At 48.4% G+C, this 16,475-nt stretch overlaps 1 protein-coding gene and 1 long non-coding RNA gene across 7 annotated transcripts in view; one reads left to right on the top strand and one right to left on the bottom strand.

Annotated features, from left to right (window-relative positions):
* TMEM72 (transmembrane protein 72) overlaps positions 1-10,528 on the bottom strand; it is a 22,987-nt gene extending 12,459 nt beyond the window's left edge. For 2 of the 6 annotated variants that reach the window (XM_059900293.1, XM_059900294.1), the window contains exons 1-2: positions 10,055-10,435; positions 7,379-7,615 (exon numbers count right to left, since the gene is read on the bottom strand). Coding sequence is in view for 2 of the 6 variants with exons in the window: in XM_059900291.1 (XP_059756274.1) it covers positions 7,379-7,475 (97 nt within the window). In the remaining 4 variants the exon portion in view is untranslated. Of the gene's footprint in view, positions 1-7,378; positions 7,616-10,054 lie in introns of all 6 variants that reach the window. The other 4 variants (XR_009498008.1, XM_059900291.1, XM_059900292.1 and 1 more) reach the window with 4 other exon arrangements.
* The window catches only part of LOC132350795 (uncharacterized), a 20,419-nt gene continuing 14,412 nt past the window's right edge, over positions 10,469-16,475 (top strand). Inside the window, exon 1 of the long non-coding RNA XR_009498013.1 lies at positions 10,469-10,609. This is a non-coding gene — a long non-coding RNA (uncharacterized LOC132350795). The remainder of the gene's footprint in view (positions 10,610-16,475) is intronic.

Below are 16,475 nucleotides of genomic sequence, written 5' to 3'. Positions count from 1 at the left end.
AAGAATTGCCCCAGAAGAGCCTTGATCTTGGGCTGCACTGTTCTTTGTGCCACAGGGGGTGCGGGTGTTGGGCGGAGCCACCTGTGCTACTTTTACACCCCCACTGGGGGCCTTAGACTCCTTCCATCCCTCCCTGTTATCTGTCCCTTAGGATCCTGTTGCCCCTCATCCCAACCCAACAGAATCATATTACAAGCCCACCCTGGCACGGTCCGGCCCACCCCTCCATCTCACTTCCCCTCACAGTCTCCAGGGAGGCATCTTTTCTGGCGTCTGGTTAGAACCAGCATCTGTGGACAAGCCTGGCCTCTGCATCTCATTTCCTGGCCTCTAGTTTCTTTCCCTCCTGTCTGGGCTGAGTCCAACCACAGCACAGTATTTTCTTCTCCCAGAGGCCAGGGCTTTCTTCTGAGTTGCCTTCCTGAGCTGTTTGTTATAGTTCAGACTTAGCAGGGATCAGAGATTCTGGACCTGTGATGCAGGCCTGGGCCAGGCACACACCGGAACATTTTTCCGGGCATCCTGAGGCTCTGGTCCAGAGTGTGGGTCGATGAAAGCTATGGGCATGCAGTGCTGTGACAGAGAACGTGCGGCTTGATCAGAAAAACAGAGTCCTGGCTCCTCAAGCAAACGATAACTCCCTTGCTTGCTTCCTATTCCAGAAAAATGGGAATGATAAAACATGCATAACTGACTATGAGCCTCAGGCTTAGTAAATTATAGAGAGTTGTGCAAATGTAGATGATGGCTAATGGAATTATTAGGAGAGGCAGGTTGTTCCCATCAGTAGTCTCAGGGGAAGGGGAGGGTTTATTCTTATCCTTTCCTTCCATTAATACATGTTTTTATTGTTGCTCAAGAGCTCTTCTCTATGTATTGATGTTGCTCATTGATTTTCCGGTCTCGGGTCCCTTCTGCAGGCCTGATTGATACAAGTGGCCCAAAGCCCCAGCTACCTGTACATCTCATGTGTTAAGCCCCTCTGTGCAGCCTGCTAAGGGCCCATGTGCTCCTGAGGATGGGGCCTGTCTGTGGTACTAATGGCTAAGGGACTATCTCCAAGGCTTCTGGCCTCGCGCTACCTTTGCCTCAGGGCCGATGTCATGGTTGGCTGTAGCTTATCTGTTCTGACTCCATCACTGGGTTGAGTTTTGACACCTGTCTTGCATTCAGTGCAGTGCCCTGGTGGCAACATAGGACACTTCACAGAGGTCACTAGAGGCCACACTAACTGGCTTTCCATGCCAGGCAGTGGTCTTGGCCCTGGATGCCTGGGGAGCTGGGTGAGAATGTCATATTCACTGCTGCTAAGGGCACCTCATAATTCCCCATGTCGTATTTATTGCTCTTCTTCATCCTCAGCTATGGCATATCTCCTACTGGTCTTAGTGTCTGTAGGGACATCTCAGGTAGGGACACACTGATCTGATGACAATGGCTGGGGATGGTTCAAAATGGGTCACAGCTGACTGTAGATGTGAAGGCTAGGTTTGCACCATTTCTAAGAACACAGAGGTGTTGGAACTGGTTGCTAAGAATCCAATGAGACAATAAAGTAGTAGCTGCAGGTTTCTTAACTCAGGAGAAGTTGTGGCAGATTCTAAGCCTGGCAGGGAAGTTTACCAGTGTGTTGAGAGCCATTCAGGTGACACCTATGAGCCAGGGTTCAGAGATACTACGAGAAAAGGCCAAGATTTTATAGAAGAAAATTCTAGATATTCAGTTAGAAGAGATTTTAGAGTATAGGGTGGCCCTCAGTGCCCTCCAACCCACTCACAAGCCTGCTTAGGGAGAATTTCCTGAAGGTGAGAGAGTCCTCATTCTCTACTGGATTCTCTACTATCGACTATAGTAGACCATCCAAGAGGACTATTTTGTTTGGCCTTGTAGATTGGCCAAAGTGCCTGTAGTAGATTGCAATGATGCCCCTGCAAGCCTTCACCCCCTTGGTATCCACACCCTTTGTTATATGACTTTGCAAGTCCCTTGCACTGAAGAGAAGTCTGTTTCCCCTTCCCTTGAATCTGGGCTCAGCAATGTGACTTGCTTTGGACAACAGGATGTTATCAGGTACCAGGCAAGCACAGATGGGAAACAGGCCTGTGAACGGGACCTGCTTTCTCATGCCTCTGCCATTATCATGGGCACATGGCCAGGCCAGCCTGCTGGAGCACAAGGGAACTTATCATCGGAGCCAAGGCCAGTCTAGACAAACCAACAGCTGTCTGACCCTCAGATAGGTGAGTACACCCAGCCTACGTTAGCAGAGCTGCCTAACCTACTCGCCCAGATGTGTGAATGATAAAAGCTTATTGCTCTATGCCACTAAGGTTTTGCCGTTGTTACACAGCATTATTCTGGCAATAGATAACTGACACATCCACTATTAAAAACAGCTTTATTGAGGTATAATTGACATGCAACAAACTGCACATATTTAAAATTTGCAATTTGGTAAGTATTGACTTGTGTATACCAGGGAAACCATCACTCCAATCAAGATAGTGGACATATTTATCACCCCAAAAGTTTCCTTGTATCCTTGTAACCCTACCTTCCAATGCTTCCATCCACTCCCAGGGAAACACTGTATCTTTTAGATAATAATATAGCTTTTCTTTTTTAGTTTGTTAATATGGTCAATTACATAAATTGATTTTCGAACATTAAAGCAACCTTACATTTCTGGGATAAACTGTACTTGGTTATGTATATTATATTTTTTATATATTTTAATTAGATTTGTCAGAACTTTTAGAATTTTTACATTTATGTTGATGAGGGGTATTAGTCTATAGTTTTCTTTTCTCATGATGCCTTTTTCTAGTTTTGGTATCACTATAATGATAGTTCATAGAATGACTTGAGAAGTACTCCCTCCTTTTCAAATTTCTGGAAAGGATGTGTAGCATAGATATTCTTTCTTCCTTCAAGGTTATAAAATTCAAGGTTATGAAACCATCTGGGCCAATACACCACCTTTTGCTGATGACATCGTTTACATGGAGGGACTCTGCAGACCTTCGCTGATGCTATTGAGGATATTGACCCTGAGGCAGAATAGCATCCTTCTTGTAGAGACCCTCGGGGAAATTTCTTCTAGGTCTTGATTTCAGGTCAAAGTATTTGGCTGAAGTATTTGATTCTTATTCTTTCTTTCATTTAAAGAGAATGCATCTGCTCACTCTTCCACATGGCAGCTTTCCCGGCACTAGAAAATAATGACCATGCCTCCAAATGTTCTCTCTGCACATGTTCTCTCTGCACATACCATGTTTCTTTCTTTTTTTTTTTTATTGGAGTATAGTTGCGTTAAAATACTGTGTTAGTGTATACTGCACAGCAAAGTGAATCAGCTATACGTATACATATATGCCCTCTCTTTTGGATTTCCTTCTTATTGAGGTCACCACAGAGCACTGAGTAGAGTTCCCTGTGCTATACAGTAGGTTTTCATTAGCAATCTATTTTATACACAGTATCAAGAGTGTATATATGTCAATCCCAATCTTCCAATTCTTCCCACCCCCTCCCCTTTTCACCCTTGGTATCCATACGTTTGTTCTCCACGTCTGTGTCTCTATTTCTGCTTTGTAAATAAGACCGTCTATACCCATTTTTACAGATTCCACATACGTGCGTTAATATATGGTATTTGTTTTTCTCTTTCTGACTTACTTCACTCTGTATGACAGTCTCTAGGTCCATCCATGTCTCTACATGTTTCTTTGTCTGACCTTTACCCGGCCTATGGCAAGCTAGGAAGGCTCAGGGGAAAGCCCCAGGAGGGCTACATCTCCCCAGAATCAGCCATTTGTTTCTGACTACATTCCTTTTTGATAACAGGCCTCGTCAGATGGTTGCACAGAGCTAAAGAAAAATCTTAAAAGAACTGTCAGCCCATGAAAAATAAAATGAGGTTACCACCTTTCTTCTGGTTTCATCACTACATGTGATGTAGAAATAACCAATGTGCTGTGGGATGATCTTAATGACCCAAGCGCAAAATGTGAAGAAAAATGTTACTCAGTCTAAGACCTTTCACAGTATAGCCCCTTCCTCCCCTTCGAGCCCCCAGGGTCATATGCTAGCTTGTTCCTTTCCTCTGATCTTTCTTCTTTTTCCATCCTGCAAGAAGATTTCATTACTCACACTGTGCCGTCCCTGTGTCCTGCACGTTCCTCTAAAATTAACCAGCGCTGAGTGAGAATCTATGTGCCAGGAAGTTTGCTGCTTTAGTCATTGTTTCACTGAATGCTCATGTTCCCAGAGCGTAGATGCACTTGTTATTCCCATTTCATAGATGAGAAAACTGACATTTAAAGTGATTAGCTGACATGCCTAAGGTCACACATCTACTAAGTGGTAGAGGAGGACGCAAATTCACCCTCTCAAACACTAGGCTGAAGTGTTTGGCACTGGAATATGTATTTACTAGCTTGTCTCCCTGGTCAGCTCATGCGCTTCTCTAGGTTAGAGCTCATACCATCCTAATCTATGTGTCTACATTGCACAAAGTTGGGACTCAGCCAATGTTTGTCAGATAAATGAATCCTAGGTGGAGATCCAGACTTTTTGTTCTAAATCTAAGAAGGAGGACACAGGCACAAATAAGTAAAGAAAGAAATGCTTGAACTAAATTATATTATCTTCCAGTGGTAAGAGGGTGGAACTAAGGTGGGGATATTTCATTTGCTCATTGGGACAATCAGACTGGAAAACAGTCAACATCCACTTACAGGATCTGAAAACAATATGTTCTTGCCTGGTAATAAATCCACCTGTGGACGTGTTGGAGTGCATGAACCTTCCTTAGATGGCAGGAGGTGGACACTGAGGTATACATTTAAGAAGGGTGGAAATTAGCATGGAGGGCCCAAGATGATTGCCTCAGAAGCATTAGTTTTTTTTCTTTTGAAGGCTTTGAATAGGGCTAAAGTCAAACTGTGCATTTGCTGTACTCTTTAAAAAATAATGAGAACATCTGTGTTTAAATGCTTCTTTTATCCTAGACTATATTAATAAGCCAAGTCTCCATTTGAACGGAATGTGGCAAGGAATGGGGCTGTCGGGAATGTGGCTCTGTCCTTTATGTAGAGAAGAGGTTAATGGGTCAAAAACCCAGAACAAAACAAAACTCCTAAGTGATCCCAGGTTGATCGAAAGTAATTGATTTGTGACAAGCAGGACTTGCTTAAAATGGCTTTGTCTCAAGCCCGGCTCCTGTCCTCGTTGGCTGAGTGGTGCCCTTCTCTTGGGAGCTGTGTGCCGACAGCCCCCAGATGTTCCACTGCATCACTGCCCTGTGAGTGGGCAGACTGGGGTTCCGGCACCAGATCTGCTGTTTACTGGCTGTGTAACTTCTCCCAAGCTACCTAAACATTCTGAGCCTCGGTTTCCTCATTTGTAAAATGGGATTTAGCTCAGCGCTCGGCCCTCACAAGTACTGGTAGGGCTGCAGCAAGATAATGGCTTTACAGTATGTTGTCAGTCATGTACCTCTGGACCCATACATGGAAGGTCCTACTGCGATAATTCCTTCTAGAAATTTGTGCAGATTTGTCTGTCCCCAGATGAGGTCCAGGTGTGGGTTTGGCTGGAGATGGTCATGGTGGTGCCAGTCAAAGCATGCTTGGGAATCATTCAAAGACAGAGAATGAGCAGTTGGATCAAATATCAGTGACTTTACAGATTTAGAGAACAAACCAGTGGTTACCAGTGAGGAGATGGAAGGGGAGAAGGGCAATATAGGAGTAGGGGAAAAGAAAAAAAAAGGGTTATTATGGGATTATATGAAATCATGTGTGTGAGACTTTTGAAAGTTGTAAAGCACTCTAGAATTTAAAGAAATTTCATTCAATAAAAAAGATCATATAATATTGCAGATAAAAAGAATATCAGTGTCTTTAGATTTAGGAAGTGTCTGGTCAATCCTTCCTTTGCTTCAGTGTAACTGTGTCCACTCTCACCATGACCTCACCTGCCTGAGGCTGTGCATGGTCAGGACTGACCACTGGTGGGGGCACTAGACTGATAGGGTGGCCTCAGCCAGCCTCTTTGGTACCCTCTGTGTGTCTTGCACTCTGCATCCCATCGTTTCGCCAAGACATAGAAAGACATGTCCTTTGGCCTGATTTAGGCGGAAGGCATGCTGATGTAGAGTAGGGTCTCAGGAGTAGATAGTCATCAACGGAAATCTTGCCTCTTTGCTTCCTGAGTGTGAGACTTCGAACCAGATACTTCACCAACCAGCCCTCAGTTCCCCCCCCAAGTGCAATGGGGATGAGGATGAGCGTGATGGTGCTTCAAAGGGTAGTTATGAGGATGAAACGAAATACTACATTTAAAACATGTAGCACTGAGCTAGGGTCACGATAGATACTCAGGTAATAATGTTCATGAGCAGCTGTTACACCAAGAGCAGAGGCTGGAAGAGTGAAAAAACGCCCCCGAAGGTTGGGACGGAGAAGCTTGAGTGAGTTTTGCTCTGAGGAAAGTTGAGAGGCCTCCCCACAGGGCCCAGAGACATTTCCTCAGCAGTTCTTCTTTGCGGGAAGCCCAGGTCTGTCCTTGTGCAAGGACACAGCTGTGAGGAGAGGGCTTTCTCTCCAGGGTCAAGGCCTAGGGAAATGAATCTCCTCACCTCCCTCCGCACCCCAACCCAGATCTGGAGGGCCTTCAAGGTGTACCATCTACCCTGACACAGGGAGCTCTTCCCACTCTCTCTCTGCAGGCTTGGGGCAGGGGCTGAGGACTGGGGAGGAAGTCCATGGGGATTCACTCTGGGGGATAAGGAGGACAGCAGAGGTGCAAAGGGAAGCCAATCCTGCCTTCCAAGCACAGGATGGGGACCAACCTCGCTGGACAGGCCCCTTTCTCATTTTATGGAGGAGGTGTGCCCTGGGCCTCAGAGCTCCCATCTCAGTTGAAACCCATTTTCTCAGGTCCCCCCACTCCTGACAGTTAATGAGAATGAAACACACGGTTGAGCCTCTCCTGGGGCCTGAGTCTCTGACTCAGGGATGTCATGACCCTGTCTTCAGGTGGACACAGTGAGAACCTGCCGGAGGGATGGGCACATAGGGATCCGGCATCTTTACTGGCAGGTGTGGAGTGCTCCCAGCCCGTGTGCAGTTCCCTGGTTGTGTCTTTTCTTTAGGTGGCACCTGGTGCCACATCTCAGCAATAGAGGGACACCCAATGCCTTCCATGGCCAGGCAGGGGATACAAATGAATGACACCAGCCGAGTGTAAGTCAAATAAGGAGAAGTGGGTCTGTGATGACCTGGAAAGCTTATGACTTCAAAGGGAGAGAATTGCCTCATTTTCTAATTTTCAAAACACTTCTGCCTGAGGGCAATCTGCAAGGCCTGTTTACCCTTCTTTGGCGGTGGCAATGCTCTGTCTGTGCCCACTCGTGGTGTGGGGCTGGTCATGGGGGTGGGACAGCAATGACCCCTGGGACCACTGGACATCCTAATGAAGCTTCATTTAAAGGGGCTGAATGGGGAGGAAGAGGTGAGCTGTGCTTCGGCCACAGCCGCTGGGCCTTGCCATCCTGGTGCATGTCCCCAGGTCCTGGTGCCTTTAGAGCTGCTGACAGCCTCAGATCCATCTGCAGAGGGAAAGGGAAACCAGGGAGGGGCTGCTGGATCAGGAGCTGCCTGGTCCCTGCAGGTGACACTCTGGGTGACCTTGGGTCACACGCTTTTCCTAGTTTCTAGGAAACCCACACTCCTCCCCACAGGCGGACCAGGGCTGCCTTAGGTCTCCCAGAGTTTCTGCAAAGTGACAGCCTCTGTCTCAAGTCTCATTTCCTCTCTAGCAGCAATGCCCCTATAAATGAGGTCTGGACTTCTTAACAGAGGATTTCAACAAAAAAGAAGCTTAAGAGAATAAGGAATTTGCAAATCTTACACATTGGAAATAGTCCAGCAGTTCAGTTATGCTGAAAGAAACTCGAGATTTTCCCAAGATGACTAAAGCCCCTCTTTCTAGCTTCCCACCTGCTCCCAGCACTCTAGAAAGCCCAAACACAATTATTGGAAAGCCTGGCCATTAGAAGGCAAAATAGTGGCCTATATTTAGCCTGGATCCTATATCAAAACCAAGGGAGAGGACCGTCCTCTGCATTAACAGTGGCCCTCTGCACAGAGATAAGGGCTGTAGTTCAGAGGAGAAGTTTGTGTGTGTAGCGTGTGCGTGTGTGTGGGTGTGGCTGTAGACCCTTCCACTGGCTGAGATAAATCGGACTTTTAAACTGTCTGTAGCTAATCCATTAAAAGTTTATATACCTCTTAAAACAGCTTCCCGACAGGAGCCAGGTCTCCCCTCCGGGCAGAGCGTGGCAGGGGGAAGTGTCACTGTGATTTGTGACAGGTGAAAGGGGTGCGTTTTACATATTTAGAAACCAAGGCGTAGAGGAGGGCAGGGTGTAGTCAAGATCAACAGTGGTAGATGAGGACTCAAACCCCAGACACAGAAACCCTACTGAGGGTTAACTCCCCTTCCCCAGGATGGGCATTTAGGGGCCTTGGAGCTCATGTAGGTGACAAGGTGGTTCTGATGGAGGCTGGACCTGGATCCCCTACTTGTTCATTTACTCAGGGCCCTCAGCAGAGCAATTCCAGACCCTTCCTGGTGCCCACTGGATGGGGCTTCCTGCCCTGGGAAGAAGGAGCTCTTTGGGCAGAGTCCTGGCCTTTTCAAAAATCGAGCCATCAGGGTTCCAGGCCGGCTATCCCTCTGACCTGTAGCGTGACCTTGGGCAAGGTCACTGCCCCTATTTGAACTTAGGTGCTCCTTCTTGTAACAGGAGGGGTGGGATTAGACCATCGACAGCAGGCCTCCCTGTGCCAAGTCAGGGCTAATTGCTAGAAGAGCCCACTGGCCAGCATAGCAGTGAAGCTGGCCCTGAACCCAGGGAATGACACAGATCCCCACTGAGCTCTGAAGTATGTCCTGGGGCTTCTCCCAAAAGGTTTACATCCTCAGTTCTACTTAGCTATGCTCAGTTCATGCATCCTCGACCCTCCAAAACACCTGGCTAGCAGGCTCAGTTATCTCTATCATAAAGACTAGATAGCGTGATCCCAGAGGGCCCAGGTGGCTCTCCCAATGTCACACATCGGTGAGCGACAGGGCTGGAGCAGGAACCAGCACTGTTTGGGTCTGAGCTGGGAGCCATTTCCCATTTTCCAAGACCCATTCATAAGATTGTGTGTAATGGTGGGCAAGGACTTGATCAGCAGTGGGTGTCTCTTCCTTGTCCCCAGGGGACAGTGGGGGCCAGAGCCAAGGCTCAGAATGCTGCCTGCTCACCTTCCCAACACAGATCCTGGCCACGTGGGGGGCACGGGGCTAGGGTCCGGGTCCGAGCTGGGGAAGTTAGCAGGCAGAGCTCAGGGTCACAGCTGTGCAGGTACTACTGTAACCATCTGTCTTCCCGGCAAGTCGAGCAGCCCCCGGATCAGGCTGGGTGAGGAAGAGCAGCCCAGCACGGGGAACCATTTCTCCCCCCAAACCCACGGTGTTCTAAGGGAAGCCTGGGATCTCTGTGTCCTGCTGTCTAGCTCAGCCTGCCCCGTGTGCTGGGAATTCTCTCTCCATGAAGTGGGGCTGTGGTTTGCATCAAACAAGATGCACTCCAGTGACCACTGACTGTCCAGTGAGGCAACTGATTCTTACATTTGCCCAGCCCTTTACACCTTTACCTTCAGCTCCCACCTCCACCTCACAACAGCCCCCAAGGAGGCGGGGCAGACCCTTTCAACTCATTTCACAGATGACGATGCTGAGGGTTCCCAAGGTCACAGGGATGGTGGGTTGCCAAGCAGAGATTCAGTACCAGGCTCCTGGATCCCAGCCCCAGGCTCACCCCACTGCACCTGCTGCTGCCTTGAAGAGCAGTGTTTCTGGGGTTTGGGGAAAGAAAGTGACGAATACGTGGCCAGGTGTTTCTTCCCATCCCTCGCTGGCCGGCTCCCACCCCTTGGGCAGTCCTGTCTGCTGTGCCCAGTACACAGAGGACCGAAGCTGGGGGGCGGGGTCCTACCTGCAGCAGTGGTGATGCCCAGGAGCCGACAGGTGTATTCCAGCCCCGTCCAGAACACCTGCAGTTTCATGGTGCAGGGTCCCAGAAAGGCAGACAGCAGAAGCTCTGGCCTGAGATGCTCCAGGTGGTCCGTGTGCAGCGGGAGGCTGCGGCTACCAGCTCCGGGCTCTTGCACCCTGGAACCCTGCCTTCCCAAACCAGTCCAGGTCACCTCAGCCTGGCCGAGGTGTGAATAGGGCTCACTCTCCCAGCTTGCCAGGTGCTCGGCTTAATCATTACCTTGGAAGAATGTCCCCACTGCTCCACGCAGCCAGGGCCTGGTCTGGAGCTGCTGCGGCCCCAGCGTGGCTGCCTGAGATCAGGCCGATTAGGGCTGGGCTGGAGGCAGCGTGGAGCTGGCAATTAACTGTTTCTGGCTGGGAGGGGGGAGCCGGCCAAGGAGCCAGCCCAGGCCGTGCCCTACTGGGTAGCAGAAAGGCACAGAGAAAGTCACATCTGGACCTGAAGCCTTCAGGGTCTGAGAGTCAGTGTCTGGAGGTGACGGTGTACATGCAGGTTTGTGTTCGTGTGTGTATGGGAGAGAGGGATGTGTCTTTAAATCACCAGCAGAAACAACTTTTGAAATGAGTTCCAAGCCTCTATTCTGCTGTATTTAGGTGGATTAGAAAGCTTCCAAGTCTGTGGCAGATTTGGACTCTGACCAGACATGCTTAGCTCAGGCCCATGCCACACACGGACCTTTCTTTATCTCTGACATGCAACCCTGACATGTGATGTGGGAAATTACTATAATCTTTGGGAGGTGAGTTGCTATGTCAATAATTAACTAGGTGACCTTGGGGAAACCCAAAGATATGCGTGAGCCTTAGTAACTTTTGCAGAAAACAAATGAGCGGATTTGGCTGGATTGGTGGTTCTCAAAGCATGTTCTGAGGGCTGCTCCAAGAAGCCTATCCTCTAAAATTGGACAATGGTGGGCTTTTACTAATTCTTACTTTACTAACACAAGGGATTGAATTATATCAAGTTTTAGTTTTCCTCCTAGGCATTTTTCTGGAACTTTTTATGCCTCTGCCCATATGGGGTAGACATCAAAAACAACCAAAGTAGGAGAAAAAAATTCCAAACTAAATTCTAATAATAGAAAACTCAGGCATAGTCCGTTTTGCTTTTTTCTTTGCTGAGCACGCGTAAGCCCTCATATAATAAATATTCTTTGCTGATTGATTTGATTAATCAATTTGATTGATTAATTTGATCAAGATTTCATAGCGTTCCATAAAGACTACTAATTTTCCCTCTTTGCATGAGTTTAAGAACTTCTGTGTTCACGTGATCTTTAAGATCAAGTTTAAAAATGTGTGATTTGACGTATGCGTTTATTTCTTTGGTTGGCTGACTGAGTTTAATAGCAGACTGTGTTCATCAACTCCAAACTTCCCAACTTCGACAGGTCTTGACACTCACGCACCTCTCCCCCAATGCTGATACCTGAGTCTCTGTGGCACAGGCTGAATTGCACAGGTGGAGGTGCTGGGGGCTGGGGTCAGCAGCCCGTGGCTCACGTCCTTCAGGCACCTGTTCTGCCCCACAGCACACCTGGCTTCTTCCGTGCTGACAGCAGCTGACTATGCTGTAAACCTGGCCCCTCCGTGCTCAGGAGACATGGTGCCCTTCCAGGCCTTCGTTGGCGGGGTCTGTTCAGCCCACTGGTCCTGGTTACAGCCTCCCCTTCCTAGCAACTTTGGTTTAGGAATGAGCATGTAACCCAATTCGGGTCAAAGAGCCTGGAAGGGGCAGGTACTGCTGCGCTGCTGGGACAGCGTCCCTGACTTTTAACGCGCGGCCCGAGGATGGGCTGCACTCTCTCCCTTTGGATATGCCTGTGTCGGGGTGGGCCGCTATCTGGTGTTGAGGGGATGAGGTGAAGGGCATAACCAGCAGTACTGGGCACCGGATGTCATTACGGAGCTGGCTAAACTCACCTGTTCCTTGCTGGTAAGCCGGTTGACGTAGGTTCCATTTCTCTCCACAGCCTTTTTCTTGGGAATCTCTTTTTTTGTGCACTGGGCTTAGGTTGGGAGAGACTGAGAACTACGGGGGCTGAGCATTAGGAATGTTCTTCCATCCCTGAGGGTCCCCTTGCTTCACCGGGGTTGCACCCTAAGAGGGATGGAAGAGGAGGGGGTGTAGGGCCTGTCATAAGGGTAAAATGCGGAGGAACCCCAGAGAGGGCCCTTTTTCAAGAAACTGCAAAGAAGACTCTGGCAGATTTTATGACCCCTCTTACTACGATTCAGTGATCTGTGAAGCTCCACGGGGAAAGGAGAAATCTGGTTGGGCCCGATTAGACCTCTCAGAATTCAGAGAAAATATTGCCAGGAGCCAGGGGCCAGAGACCTTAAAATAGAAGCTGGCTGAGAAGGCAGAGAAGCTCCCAGACATCCAAGTCTGACCTTGCAGTCGCAAATGGGTCCAGAGGAAAAAGAGAAGGGGTGTTTCCTGGGGAAATTGGGGGACTGCCCAGGCAGCTTGTGAAAGGCCGAGAAGGGGGACAGGACAGAAGGAAGGATCGAGCACTGTGCAGGGCTGAGGAACCTGCATAAAGAGTGTGGAAAAGTACTCTGAATAACAAAAAGGGAGTCTCAGATTACAGAGGCCTAAGAAGCAAAGTGCTAGAGACCCCACTGCTCCAGACAATGGTGTGACCTGGATCTCATACATAGAAAGCATTGTTTCAATTGTTACTGCATCCTGCGGAGTCCAAGCTTGCACTAGTGGCTGGAAGTTATGGGGGGAAGCTTTCAGCTCCAAGTAGGGGAAAGTGTTCTAGCCATCATTCCCCCATCGGTAGGATGAACTGTTGCAGGAGATAATAAGCTCCTTGGAGCCCACGTGAATACTTGGTGGGGGGAAGTGACATGATGGGCAGTTCTCAAGCACTGATTGGATGATTCAGACCCGGAAGTCTGTGATTCTAGATGATTATGATTCCTTAAAGAATCCAGACAAGGACTGTGAGATGTGCCAGGGATGCCACCTAGAATTCAAAGGAAGAGAGCTGGGGTTTCCTACGTTGCCTGGTTCCTCTTTCGCCCACCTGCCTGTGGGCCCTGGATGCCCAGCCAGGGAAGAGAAGCAGTGTGGTGATTGGCGGGGATGGATTCCAAACTCACTTCTGCCATTAACAGCTGTGTGGCCTGGGACGTTCCTTACTCTCTTTTAGTCTCAACTTCCTTATCTGTAAAATGGGTCTACTAGCTGTCTTACTGGGTCAGAAGTGCCATGTCAAAAGTACCTGTCCAGAGCAGATGCCAGTAAATGGGAGCTAATACATAAATGAACAAATTGACTGCACTGTGGCGCCCCCTGTGCAGGATTCCACCCACTGAACCAACGATACCCCAAACTGGGGCACAGCCTGGCCTCAACATCATAGAGAACCAGGGTAAAAGGAGTAGCTGTTCTTTGAGATGACAGGGCTCATCCAGAGCTTTACTTACTATATTGTTTTGTTTCATGATACAACAACCAGAGCCCCTGTGTGTCGCAGCCATAGGAAGGTAGGTTGACTCAAGAAGCTTACAATAATCCAAGCCCTGACTCCAGGGCTGTGAAAACTAGTGATGATGTCAGTGATGATTGTCATAGCTAGGTGCTGTGCTAAATGCTATATACATAACCCTATTCTTATTATTATTCGCATTTTACAGACGAGGAAGCTGAGTCATGTTTGGTTAAGTGCATTTGCTCAAGCTCACACAGAACAGAAATGAGGAGATTTTGAGTCCAGTGGTCTCAGCTTGGCCCCCTCTATTGCCCCCTCTGGTTTTACAGTTGCCTCTGTCACAAAGCTGCCCCAAGAGAGGACACCATCCCAGTACCCTTGGGCAGATCATTCAGAAAGGCTTTGGGTGGAAGCTTGGTGTTGATTTCCTCACTGCTCCTCATCCCAGGAGGCAGAGGTGGGCTTGGTGAAGCTCTCCACCTTGTTCTCCCAATGGTGGTCCATGGGAATGAATGCTTCCAGTGGTGGGCTGCAGCTCTCCCTGGGTCTTGTCTAGAGCTTCTGTGTATTGCTATAAGTGGATACTTCACAGATACTCCTCACTATGTGGGATAGCCAAAAATTGTGCACAATTAATAGCAGCAAAAAAATTCCAGATGCTTGGGATGGCTCTGGGGAGCATAAGTCAGGAAAAGATGAAATGTGAGTTATACGAATCTTCATCTGTTGGGGGTGAGGAAGCTTCAGCAAAATAGTAGGAAGCTCACGGGCATAACTCAAGCAAGTGCCTGGCACTGGAGACAAATCCCGGGATCTGGTCTAAGCCTTTGACCTCTTCAGATGCCCTGTCACCTCACCCCCCATTTCAGTGTCTGCAGAAGAAAATAGACCCTCAGACCTGCACCCCCAAAACCCGTTGCATTCCTCTTAACTGCATCCTCCCCCTCACTTGTCCTTTCCTTCCGATGGAGGCTCCGGGGTTAGTCCTCACACTTGTGCTTTCAATCGCTGTCCTTGTATGTCTCCTGAGCCCTTGGACCCATGTCTTCCACTTTTGCCTCCACCTTTCCCATCTACTCATCTACAGCTAAGAGCAAAGCTATCCTGCAAGACGCTGCTTTCCCCTGCAAGCCACATGCAGTCTTTCCTCCCTTCACCACCTAGACTTTTGAAAGTGTTCTAAATTTGCCACTCTCTCCCGTTGTTTCGTTTTCTGTCCAGTTGTTCACCTACTAAAACGTGGCTTCTACCCGGGTACATGTCACTGCAACTATGCTGGCCTGGCAGCTGACCACCAGACCCAGTGGGCTAATTGTTGTGCTTATTCAACTCCACTTCTTGGATTTTGTTAGCGTTTGCCACGGTTAACTCTTCCTTCCTTCTGGACAACCCCCCTATGACGTTAGCCTTTGGCAATCATCCTACGTGCATTAGGGCTTGCGTTCTTTCCTTTTCCTATGTGTCCTTTACTGAGTCCTCCTTCTTTGCTGTTTCCCTGGTGGTGATCTGTGGTTGGCAGCCTCCAAATGGTTCCAGCGATCTCCCCTCCTGGTATTCACACCTTTGTGTGGTGTTCTCCCACATTGGGAGGGTTGGTCTGTGTGACTGAATATGAAAGAAGTGGTAGTATGTCAGCCTGATGTTAGGTTATAAGAGACATTACCTTGGCCACTTTCTCTATCTCAGGGGAAGCCAGTTGCCATGTCTTGAGGAGGCCTACTGAGAAGCCACATATTGGGGAAATGATACCTCCTGCCACCAGCAGCAACGTGAGTGAGCTTGAAAGCAGACCCCCTGCCCCAGTTGAACCTTCAGATGTCAGACCCCGGCTGGCAGCTTGACTATAACCTTATGAGGATCCTGAGCCAGACACACACGGCCCCCCCCCGCCCCCACCTGAGCTTGTTGTTTCAAGTTGCTAAGTTTTAGGGTAATCTGTTACTCATCAAGAGTTAACTAATACATGCTTTGGAACCCTCTTTTCTCTCATCCACTCTCCACTCTCTCTAATTGCCTGGCTTGAGTGTTACCAGAATGAGAATAATTCCCACGGAGGCCCTCTGGCCCAAACCTCTTTTCCTTAGCTGTGGAGCTAAATTTCCACCTGTATTTTGATCAACTATACATCAAACTCATTATGTCCCAAGTTGAACTTAGTATTTCCACTCCATTCTTTTCCTTTTTCCTGAGTTTTACATCCTGGATACTAGCCTCATTATTAGTCTAGTCACCAAAGCTAAACACATTAAAATCAGTTTCCCTCTTTCCCCAGTTCTTCTAATTCTGCACTATAATTGCTCCTCATCTGCCTCCTCTTGTCTGTTGTTCCTAGTCCTCTTTGAGCTTAGCCCTCATTATTTCTTGCTCAGCTAACGGCCACAGCCTGGTCTTCCAGCCTCCATCCTATGCCTGAATTGTTGGTGGAGATTGCAGATCTTCACAAGTTACAACTTCGCTTAATACCTTCAAAGATTTCCCACCGCCTAAAGAATAAATTCTGAACTCCTCAGTCCAGGATCCCAGGCCTTCTGTAAGCTGCCCCACGCCATTTCTCCAATCTTTGCCCCCTCCCTTCTTCTCTTTCTCCAGACTGTCTGGGGCCTCAGCCTCAGCCCCACCAGACACACTCACGCTGCCTTTCCTCGTGTTGTTCTCTCTGTAATATCTTGTTTCCTTTTGCAATAGTCTCTCCTCCTCATCACCATACACTCATCATTGAAAGTCCAGGTGAGTAGCACCTCCTTGAATTATTTTTGATCTCCAGAGTCAATTACTTCTCCTCCCAGGCCCCCAGGACCGGTCACATTGTGCTTGAATTATTCCCTAATTCTTAGTGCTGCCCTCTCCGACCAGCTGACAAGATCTGTGGACTCAGGGATGGTAGATGCTTGAATGAATGAAGGACACTTGTTC

Source organism: Balaenoptera ricei, chromosome 16, assembly GCF_028023285.1.
Source record: "Balaenoptera ricei isolate mBalRic1 chromosome 16, mBalRic1.hap2, whole genome shotgun sequence".
Classification (NCBI taxonomy): Eukaryota; Metazoa; Chordata; class Mammalia; order Artiodactyla; family Balaenopteridae; genus Balaenoptera; species Balaenoptera ricei.
Note: the sequence above shows the minus strand (reverse complement) of the source record. Positions and strands in the feature narration are given on the sequence as shown.